Source organism: Mesoplodon mirus (genome assembly GCF_964341445.2).
Source record: "Mesoplodon mirus genome assembly, chromosome: 3".
NCBI classification, from domain to species: Eukaryota; Metazoa; Chordata; class Mammalia; order Artiodactyla; family Ziphiidae; genus Mesoplodon; species Mesoplodon mirus.
This window is the reverse complement of record NC_138978.1, coordinates 166217059-166229203: the sequence shown is the minus strand read 5'-3', so window position 1 is coordinate 166229203 and position 12145 is coordinate 166217059. Positions and strand designations below refer to the sequence as shown.

Sequence of the window (12145 nt, the reverse complement as noted above, 5' to 3'; positions counted from 1 at the left end):
ATTTTAATTCACAAAGTATTTAAAGCTGCCATTATTTTAAGAAATCCACCAAACTTTTAATCCAACAGTGAATTCACAGTATTATAATATTCTACTCACTAACTGTCCCTGACATGAAAATTCAAAGCATTAAGGAAAGAGTCTATCTCAATCTCATTTCTAGATCATGACCAAAGTAATTTCTCAGGGGTTTTTGTACATTACATGGAAAAGGCTCCCAAGGACTAATACCATATGTGCACTCTGTAACATAAATCCTAAGCAATTACAAGTTTCAAGCTTTGTACCTGTGTGATGGAGAAGGAGCTTCAAATTGAGGCACTGTGCTATCCTCACTGACAGGAGAGTATAAGCCGCTCATTTCCTGGAAGCACAATTAGTAGAGTTACAGACACTCCAAAGAGAAGATGTATAAATCAAAAGGAGTTATGATATTATATTCCTTTCCAATCCCAGGTTTTATCAGTCCCTTTTGTCTCAACAACCAAATTTCTCAAGGCTTCCTTTCCACAGAGTAGAAAAGCAAGGATATCTGAAAGTTAAGAGACAAGCCTTTTCTATGATACACATTCTTAAAGAACCAGAAACACTTTAATAAATATTCATCACTAATGAAGCTACCAAATGCAGAAAAAGACAAATGTAAATAATTTGAATGAGATGTACAGTACACTATGTGAACAGTGAACTAGCTAATCATTAATCCAGATGAGACCCTATTGACAAATATTAAGATAAATATGACAGTATGGATACTGGATCATTAGGTTCAACTCTCCAAAGTACAGAAAAACAGGATATGTCATTCTCTACTTCAAAAATATTCTCTGCAAACATTAAGAAAAGTAGCATTCCTCTTTATTCAAATATTAGCTTCCTAGTAAACAATGGATTAAGCTCTAACTTTGATCATTAACTAGAGGAAAAGGCCTCCTAATAAACTATTACTGCATAAATTATTACTGTGACTTTCTATACAATGGAGACCAATCCCATAAATTTAATGCAGCAATTTAAAGGAAAAGCAAAAATTTCATGAAATTGGAAAATTACTAGAGATGTGAGAAATTCTTGATATCTTACTTCCACTCTTTTGATATCCTCTTCCAAAACACTTAACTCCTTCTGAATCTGCTCCAGTTGCTGTAGATTAGAGAGGAGGAAATAAAAAGCCTAAACCAAACCACACAAGCATCACCACAATCATAAAGTAACTTAACGTTTACAAAATGATTTCTAGGAAAATGTGCACTAATGGTTGTCAGGGTGAAATACTGCAGACAAAAAGTGCTGTAAGTTCCTATGTTAAAAAGTAAATGTAAAGACTTAATATTTAAGAAAACAGTATTTTCTTTCATACAAGGATTGGCTTTATAATAAAATATTAAAGATGAACAACAATGACAATATGACTTAATAAAAACAGAAGACATCCGAAGAATTTTCAAATTACCTCATTTATGTCAGCAATTAATGTCAGCATGTCAGTTAACCCCATTTTAAAAATAAAAATAAGTCTCAGAGATTAAATTCTACCACCCCAAAGCAATCACAAATTAGCCTCTTAAGCATTTTTTAAAACATATTTAAGATAATCTTTTATCTTTGATATCTTACCTACTGCACCATAACCTTCCTCCACACCATTAAAATGCAAACATTTTAATTGTTGCATCACATTCAACAATATATTTAACCATCAGAGGTTTAAGTTGTTTGCAAACTATCATAAGTAATTCTGGAACATATGAGTCTGCATTTCAAATTTCACTGATTATTAAAGATGAAATTATTCGATCAAAAGAAATAGTTAGCAAATCTTCACTGCATAAAACAAAACTGCTTTTCAGAAACACCATCAAATTTAAATTTCTATCACTATTATGTATAAGTGGCTATCTTAATCTAACCCAAATATATTGAGCCAATTTTTAAAATGTAAAATAACAATAATGAATATTTATGTAATAGTATTTATTGCCAGGTGTGAAATAGGAACTACTACACAGGAAAATGAAGCACAGAAAGGTTAAGTGGCCTGTCCAAGATTATTCAGCAAATACATGGCAGACAAACAGATTTTTAAGCGCCTTTTCTTCTGTGGCAATACATACACAATTGATAACATATTAATTCAAATATTTGCCAATCCTAAGCATTTTGCTAAGCACTGTGAAAAACAGGATTTAGAAAACTCTAGCCCTTGCCCTCATGGAACTCAGTCTAGGGAAGATGGCAAAAAGTAAACCAATAGTTGAAATATCATAGAAAACATTATGATGATGGTATGTACAAAGAATTAAAGGTACACAGACTGCCCCTAACCTAGATGGAAAACTTGGGGAGAGGGAAAAGGCAACTGGATAACTGAAACAGGATCTGAAATTAAATGAAATGCTGAGCCTTGAAGGACTAACAGTAATTTGCCAGGTGGAAAAAAAGTGGGAAAAGACAGAATAAACAGAGTAAATAATAAAACACACAAAGACCTAAAAGCTATGAGAAAGGGAAATAATAAATCTGAATTTATGACAATGAATGAAATCACCCAATGTCAATCAGTACAGTCAGAAGAGATGAGAACAAAAACTGGGTATAGGGAACACCAACGGTTAAGAGATAGGCAAAGGAAGAAGGAGCAGCTCTATGTCAGCCATCAATAAGGGCAAGGGCAAAAGCCACGAGAAAAGATAGCACAGTATCACAGAAACCATGGTGGGGACAGGGGGAGGGAGTTAAAAAAAAAGTGATTAGCATTGTCAAATTCTTTCAATTCTTCCATCTACTTTAATAAATTTTATTCCACCCTAAAATTTTTCACACAATACACCTACCTTAACTGAAACCTTGCTCTCCCTCAAGGACACAGTCTGCCTTGGAACTCTTTCAGATAAAAGTTAGTCAAGTGATAAATTTTCTCATGCCCCAGACTAGATGGGGACTTCCACTTCTACTGCATTCATTGGCCATTTCCAATAATTAGTCTTCCACTCTAACATAAAAAACACTCTGGTCTGGCTCAGTCCAAGCAGCCAAATCACTGTCAACAGATCTAAGACATCTACAAATATCCGTTATTTCCTACCATCACTAAATCCTTTTGCCTTTTGGTCCATACCCATTTTCGACTCCGTTGATCCTAACCTCTAACTCAGCAAAACATCCCATGGTCACCCCTTAACTTTTTTCATTTAATTAGCTTGAAATGCTCCACTGCTGAAATCCTTATTTAAACAAATGCTGACGGGGTCTTTAGTATGATTGTTTTCAAAACACATTTAAAGAGAAGGATGAAAGTAAACATCTAAAATATCAACATCCAGAGACAGCCAATATCACTTGTATGATACATAATACATATTTAAGATCAAATTAACAATTTTCATTCCACTTCTGCAATTGAAGTACCAAGAAAAAAAATCCAGTATCACCTTAAATCTCAAAATACTAAATGCTAATGCCCAACCCTCTGAAGATAATGTCCCATCCTTCCAGTGCCCCAAAGCTTTGCTGGATAATACATCCATTACTATATATGAAGGCCATATATTAGATGAACTACATAAAACTACCAATGTCCAAACAATTTTTACTTCCAAAAGCAGCAATTTCATATGGTTCAATTTAAAATAAAACAACCAAGGTACAAGGGCTGCCGTAATAAATACATAGGTATAGTGTATCGATAAAACAAAATGATGTAACCTACTTGTGTGAAAAAGTCTGAAAAGGTGTCAAGACAAGAAATTTTTTTTTTTAATTTCAGAGAATGAAAACTATTTAGAGAGCACATGTTAAACGAGGTGTTTACATTTCAAGACGAAATTCTGAAAAAGTTTAAAGCTCTAAAACATTGTGTTATTCTGATTTATAATAAGAAATACAGCCTCCTGTAGGGCCTCCAGATGGGGATTGGTTGTTAGGGGAACCAGCCATGTGATTAGAGGGTTGGAACTTTCAGACCCACCTTCTAACATCCAGAGAAGAGAGAGGGGCTGGCGACTGAGTTGAATCAACAATGGCCGATCAATCATGTCCATGGAATGAAGTCTCCATAAAAAACACTAACTTAAGGGGTTCAAAGGGCTTCTGGGTTGGTGAACATGTAGGTTGGTGAGTACATGGAGATGCTTGGAGAATGGCACACCTGGAGAGGGTATGGAAGCTCCATGCCCCCTGAGTTGTATCCTTTCACCATAAACTGGTAATCTAGTAAGTAAACTATTTTCCTAAGTTATGTGACCCATTCTAGCAAATTATCAAACCCAAGGAAGCAGACATGGGAACTACCAATTTATAGCCAGTAGGTCAGATGCACATATGACTTCCTGGACTTGCAATTTTCATCTGAAGGGGCAGCTCAGTCTTGTGGGACTGAGTCCTTAACCAGTGGAATCCGGGGCCAACTCCAGGTAGACAGTGTTAGATAGAATTGAACTGAATTGAATTGAACTGTAGGACACTCAGTTGGTGTCCAAAGAGAACTGGAAAATTGGTGTGAGAAATGACCTACACATTTGGTGGCCAGAAATATGGAGAGTGGTGATGAATAATGGAAACAAGTGTTCTCCTTTCAGGCATCAGTATAAGACATTATAGTACAAGGAAACAGAAGAAAGACAAAGGATAACCATTTTAAAAAGAAGAAAGAAAACTGGGCTAACTTCACTCTGCAAGTATGTTTCATAAGCCAGAGAGGCAGAATCTAGAATAAAAGCATGAATCAGAGTCCAAGAATCTTTTGGAGATATATGAAGGAAGTCCACAAAGCTGAACTGTCATTATCTAAATGAAAATCGATCACAAATTGGGAATGATAATAGACAAACCTCTGGATCAAATCTGCCTTAACACTATTATGAGTTTGGGGGCTACTAAAAATAATAATAATAAATACATAAGATGGAGAAATGCTGCTTGAGAACACAGTCCTAAGCCATCAACAGCAAGCACTCTCTTAACACAGCATACTGTACCAAAACCCAAAGAAAATTTTTTAAAAATTTAAATTTAAAAAGTGAAGAAAGAAAGTCTCAGAATCCCTTAAGACTAAAACATAAAAGAATTAAAAAACAGAGCCCCCTTTTATTGACATTAGCTTTGGTGCAGGTAGGTATCATTGGCACTCATTTATTTGACCATCACTATGATTTGATAAAAATATGCTTAAGTATTAAATTCAGTATTTTGTTTTTTAGAGCTAATATAATTAGAATACATTATAGCTGCCAAGACTTCTTCAATTATCTGACATATTCAAAACTGAACAAAAGAATACTGATACACTTTCAGAAAAAAAGTTAGTTAAAAAGAGAGTAGCAAAATTAATATATGGATATAAAAACAAGAAAGCACTAAAAAAAACTCAAAAAAAAAAAGAAAGCACTGTACACCGATTAGATCATCCAACACCCAGAACGCTGACAACACCAAAAGCTGACGAACATGTGTAGCAACAAGAACTCTCATTTATTCTTGGTAGGAATGAAAAATTGTACAGCCACTCGGGAAGACAGTTTGGCAGTTTATTAAAAAATTAAACATACTCTTATCATATGATCCAGTACTACACTCCTTGGTGTTTACCCAAAGGAGTTGAAAACTTAAGATTCCCAAAAAACACACTGATAGCAGCTATATATTCATAATACCAACACTTGAAACAACCAAGATGTCCTTCAGAAAATGAAAGGATAAATAGTGATACATCCAGACAATGGAATAATATTCAGTACTAAGAAGAAATGAGCTTTCAATCCATGAAAAGACATGGAGGAAACTTAAATGCATATCACTACAGAATGTATGGGAAATCTCTGTAGCTTCCTTTCAATTCTTAAAACTGCTCTAAAAAACAAAGTCTTTAAAAATATATAAATACATTCAAGTAACCCTTAAAGAAAAAAACATAAGAACAAAAAATCAAAAGAGAAAAGAAACATAAAACAAATAATAAAATGGCAGGCTTAAACTCTAAATTTAAATTAAATGTAAATGGCCTAAATACAAAATTCTAAGACTGCTGAGTCAGGCAAAGTGAATGAAAAACCTCTGCTGTCTATAAGAAACTCACCTAAAATAAGTAAGTGATATAACAAGGAACCAAAGACTCAGTAAGGATGCAAAAAATCCTCACCATATATCTAACAAACTTTACACCACACCATGCAATGGCAGGAAACACATTCTTTTCAAACACAAATATTTCAAAATTTAATGAACAAACGGGTGATAATGCAAATATCATACTAAGAAAAACACTCATTATTTTCTCATAACAATGCAATTATAACAGAAATCCATAATTAAAAAAAAAGAAAATCCCCACATCCACGTAATAAGTTTATCTCTAAATAACCCACATGCCTAAGAAAAACTATAATGAAAATTAGCAACTATTTTGAACTAAGGAATAACAAACAAAATGCCATACCATAATTATTAGATTCAACTAAAAGAAAAATTGTGGCCTCAAACGCCTATATTAGAAAAAAGTCTGCCTACTAATATACTAATATGTATATCCAAATTAACAAATTAGAAAAGAAACAACAAAATAAAACCAAAGAAAGTAGAAGGGTGGACACTGTAATTATAAAGAGGGTATTAATAAAATGGAAAACAAAATAAAGAATGTAAAACTGAAAGTTGGTTCCTAGATAAAACTCAAAATTGTTACATCCCTGGCAAGAACTGATCAAGAAAAAAGAGAGAAATGCACAGCACCAATAGCAGAGTCAGGAATGAAAGACATCACTAAAATCTCTGGGGACATGAAAAACTTAGTATTAAGACCAAGCTAATGCCCCCAAATTTGAAAATTTAGATGAAACACACAATGCGTAGAAAAGGTATAACATGTCAAAAATGGTATCGAAAACAAAACTCTGAATAAGCAGTAACTGAATCAATACTTTAAAAGCTTCTGCAAACCACAGGTCCAGATAGCTTCTCCAGCAAAATCCTTAAACATTCAGCAAAGACATCCAACCTAGATTATACAGATTCTTCCAGAAAATAGAAGAAGATGGTACATTACCCAACTCATTTGATAAAACTATCTTTATAACAAAATTGGACAGGATCAGTGTAAAAAAAATTAAAGAACAATCTCATTAATTAATACAGATGCAATAAGGAAGGCAAGTAGGGCAAACAACTGTCCTGGTCGGGTTTCTAGAATGCAGAACATTCAGTGATAAAACTAGAATACTCTTGGGCAAATCAGGATAGTTGGTCACCCTAGGTGCAAAGTTGATTGACTTTTAATGTTAAACCAATGTAATTATCCAGTTTAACATAATGAAAAAAAATACCATCTCAACTGCACAAAAATTTTGGAGAATACTCAACCCCCACTTATAATTTAAAAAAAAAATCCTCTTAGGAAACTGGGAATAGAAACTTATCTCCTTGAATGATAAAAAAAAAATACCTACCAAAAACCTACAGAAAACATCATACCTAATGGTGACACGTCGAAAGCTTTCACTTTGAGATCAGCACCAAGACTAGGATGCCCCGCTATCACCACTTGTATTCATCACTGTACCGGATGTCCTAGCCAGCAGAGTAAGACAAGAAAAATAAATAAAGGATATAAGGATCATAAGGAAAGAAACTAAACTGTTATTATTTGCAGATGATGATGCGTACACAGAAGACATAAAATAATCTACAAATAAATTAGAATTAATGATTTTAACAAGGTTGCTGGATACCAAAAGAAATGTGTCAAAATCAACTGCATTTCTATATACCAGCAACGAATAGTAAGAAACTGAAATTAAAGACACAGACATCACTTACAATAGCATAAAAATGATTGAAGACCTAAGAACAACTCTAAAATAAAGATGTGTAAGAATAATACCCTGAAAAATATCAAAATTTTGAAGGACATTCTTAAGGACCTAGATATACAGAGAGAAATACCATGTTCAAAGTCTATTGTAAAGATAGTCCCCCAAATTCATCTATGGAGTCAAAGTAATCCCAATAAAGATCACAGCAGGTGTACCATGGAAATGTATCAGCTGGTTCTAATATTTATAGAGAAATACAAAGAGCCATGAATAGCTGAGACTTTCCTAAAAAAGAATAGTAACTTACTTTAAAGTTCTAGTATTTAATACAATGTGGTATTGCCAGAAAGACAAACAGACCAGTGGAGCAGAAGAGAGCCTAAAAACAGACCCACACATGTATGGACACATGAGGTATGACAGATGTGGTATTTCAAAGCAATGGGAAAAGGATGGACTTTCTAATTAAGGATACTTGGACATCTGGACATCCATATGAAAAATTCCCAAGTAGATTACAGATGTGAGTATGAAAAACAAAAGGTAAATATTCAAGTAGGTAATATAGCAAAATGTCTTCATGACCTCAGGTGGAGAAGAATTCTTTACCTAACATAAAAGGTACTAATTATAACAGGAAAGAGTAATAAATTTGACTCTATTATGGACAGAAACTTCTGCTCATCCAATGACATAATTAAGACAATGGAAAAAGCAGCCCAATTAGAGGGGTAAAAGATCTGCTATAGAGAAAGATAGATAGAACAAAGAACTTTTATCTAGAATATATAAACAATAAACCAGTAAGAAAATCAGCTAAATAGAAAAGATGCACAGAGCTTTAAACAAGTACTTCACACATACACAAAAATCCCAATGGCCAATTCATAGTACTGTGTACTCAACCTCACTGGCCTCGGGGAAATGCAACTTAAAACTACAAAGAGATAGCAATGCATATCCTAAGATTTGCTAAACTGAAAAAAGTCTATTGCCACCAAGTACTGGCAAGAATACAGTGCAACAGGAACATTCCTACAATGCCTGTAGGAAGAGTAACCAATACAACTACTCAGGCATTGTTTGGCATTATCTACTAAGTTTGAAGATGTACATATCCTATGACTCATTAATTCCACTTCTACATATGTAGCATAGAGATATATGCTAATATATACCTGGATACATATATAAGATAGTAACATTGTTTGTAAATAGCTCAAAATCAGAAACAACTCACAAGTCCATCAACAACAAAAATGGGGTGTATTCATTTAATAGAATACTATACAACAATAAAAATGGATCAATTATAGCCATATACAACAATGGGGATGAATCTTAACACTGAGCCAAAGACAAGAACAAAACATTATATAATGCAGAAGTGCATTTATATTAGTTCAAAAGAAGAGACTTATAAATACTTAGGCATCAAAACAATAAAGAAAAACAGAGAGGTGATTACCATAAATATCAGAATATTGACTACCTAATGGGCAAGGGAGAAGGCTATAATCTGGAAAGGGTAGGGAGGGAGCTTCAGGAAGCCTAGCAAAACTCTACTGTTTAATCAAGATGATGGTTACATGGATGATCACTCTACCATGAATCTTTAAACTGTAAATTAGTTTTACGAACTTTTCTGTGCTTTATTTCATATAAAAACAATGTAAAATTCAATTCTTTCAAATATTCAAAATAAAATTCCAAACAAAACCAAAAGGAAACCAAGACTCATCAAAACTGTCTTATTACAATGAATTAAATAGGTACCACAAATATCCAAAAGTGTATTTTAAAATTAAATCATATGAAATATAAGGCAATTGTTCAAATGCTGGTACAAATTTGCACAGAGGAGACTGGCTTTTACATGGAAACTAAAGCCCTTTTGTTCAATCTGACCATGAAGAAAGAATAACATGTTCATTTAAAAACATATATTTATTAAGTGCTGTGGTAGGCTGGCTGTAAGAAAGCCTTCAAAGATTCCCACTTCAGAATTCACACCCTTGTGTAATTCCCTCTCTTTGTATAGGCTGTACCCAAAGATTTGCTTCTAATGGAAAAAACAGAACACTTGTTGAGATGTAACTTTCAAGATTAATCTACAAAAAGCATGTGACTGCTGTCTTCAAAACCCTCTCTTGCTCCCTGTGAGGGAAGTCAGCTGCCACACAGTAAGTTATCCTATGGAGAAGCCCATGTGGTAAGAATATGGTATCTCTTTCCAACAGCCAGCGAGTGAACTGGGAAGCATTCCTATCCCAGTCATACCTTAAGATAACTGCTGCCCTGGCCAACACCTGGAGCGTAGCTTGGTGAGAAACCCTGAGCAAAGGCACTCAGTTACTCTGCACCAAGATTCCTGACACAAGATATTAAATGATGTTTTTAAGCCATTAAATTTGAGGGTAACTTGTTACACAAAAAGAGGTAACTAATGAAAATGCCTACTATGTGCCTTGCACATTCCTTTCTCTTAATATTCAAAGGAGAGTCAAGGAAAAAAATAAATCACAAATAAAAATTAAATGTAGGACTAACAGCAAGATGTGACATTGGAACAAATAAGTATGTTAAATCTAAAAAGCAGATTCAGAGTCTTGGTTTAGACTCATCATAACTGCAATTAAAAGTCAAGCATAAAATCACAAAGTTAATTTTCAAAGTCTGAATGTTAATCTTAGGGAAAAAAAATCAGAAATAGTAGTTTGTCTCCTGGTCAGTCTGTATTTTGCTTGAATAAGTTCAAGTATAAATTATACTACAGGAGATAAGATCTTTAACAACCATATTCATTTTGAGGACTAAACACACAAATATATACTTTATAATATATGCAAAAAGAAATAACCACTCACTTCATTCTGTCTGTACTAAATCATGAGGTATTAATCAACTACATTTTCTAGACTAAAGTTTACTATTTCCAAATCACTAGTGTACCTGACCCCAATCACAGAAAAATTAATGAAATTTAATCAAAGTAACTGGTAAGTTTTTAAGTCTGTTAACCTAGCTCCAAATTTTCAAAGTTTTAAAACTTTGTTAACCTAGCTCCTCAGAGTTCCTTGTGTAGTTAAACCTGATATACTAATAATCACTCAATTATGGATACACTAAAAACAAGAAAACCAAAATATATTAACAACAGTATAATCATTGCATATTAAGAGGCACCAATATCCAGAAGTACTTGGAACCAGTATGTTTCTAGGTTAAATTGCCTATCATAAGAAAATATGATCCAAGAGAGAAAAAAAATCCATCATTCACAAGGATCTTATAAGATTCAAACTAAACTCAAGCTGAAAAATTCTAAAGCACAATTAACCCAGACATAATAACAAAAATATAGGAACACTGATACTAAGGGCTATGTGATCAAAGGCAATATCATAGAAGGAGTTATTGGAGGCCACTGGCCACCGCATCAGAGAGACGACAAATTAATATAACAAGGAAGAGCTATCGTTGGGAAACATTCTCCATTGATCTCTCCCATTTCTGCACATCTTTTGATAACTTTTGTTCCAAATTATCTTTTCAAGGATGTTTGTTTAGTGAACACCCTGGCAAGACAGAAATAGTGACTTCCTCCAGGAGAGAGGGCAGATTTGTTTTCTGATCAATAAAATAAAAATAGTGTCTCCCTGCAGGGCAAAGACTGAACAGATTTGCTAGCAGACCCCTTTAAAAGACTGGGGTTTCCAAAGTTCAAGGTTCTTTGGTTGTAATATATATCACTGTATATGCAGAATCTACCAAGGCCCATCTCTAAACCGCCCCTGAGGGACTTGCAGGTCGTGAAGCTGATGCTGCCAGATATGCCATGAATAGTCAAGACTTTATTTCCAACCCAGAAGTCTCATGTCTTCTGCCAGCATCTACGAAACTGTGGCGGGATAACTTATCAGCTTGCTAGTAAAAATCCCAGAACATTCATAGTTGTTTATTTTAGTTATATGCTGCATCCTTCTTACCTGAGAAAATTTCAAATCTAAATGTGTTGAAAGCATTAACAGACACTAGAGAAGTATGAAAAACCTCAGAGGCTAATGAAAACCTTAAATAATTCAGATTATACATAGTGATCATCCATTTCATTTAACCCCCAGATATCCATATGTTTGGACTGTTCACTTAATTGATTCATTATCAGGTTATTTCCTATGTACCAAATCTCACTCGATGAGTTCAAAGTCGAAGGTAAAAACAACTACATAAAACTACTGCAAAACAATTTCACATTCTGTTTTGAAAGGAGAGAAGGTATGTACGGAATATAAAAAATTATCACTTTTCCAAAGAATTTGCTATAGCAAAGACGGTTG

General features: G+C 33.9%; 1 protein-coding gene across 3 annotated transcripts in view; it reads right to left on the bottom strand.

Annotated features, from left to right (window-relative positions):
• COP1 (COP1 E3 ubiquitin ligase) overlaps positions 1 to 12145 on the bottom strand; it is a 223871-nt gene that overhangs the window by 145652 nt on the left and 66074 nt on the right. For all 3 annotated transcript variants that reach the window (XM_082613771.1, XM_082613773.1, XM_082613772.1), the window contains 2 exons: positions 1084 to 1143; positions 288 to 364 (listed from right to left, as the gene is read on the bottom strand). In XM_082613771.1, coding sequence (XP_082469897.1) covers positions 288 to 364; positions 1084 to 1143 — 137 coding nt within the window. The remainder of the gene's footprint in view (positions 1 to 287; positions 365 to 1083; positions 1144 to 12145) is intronic.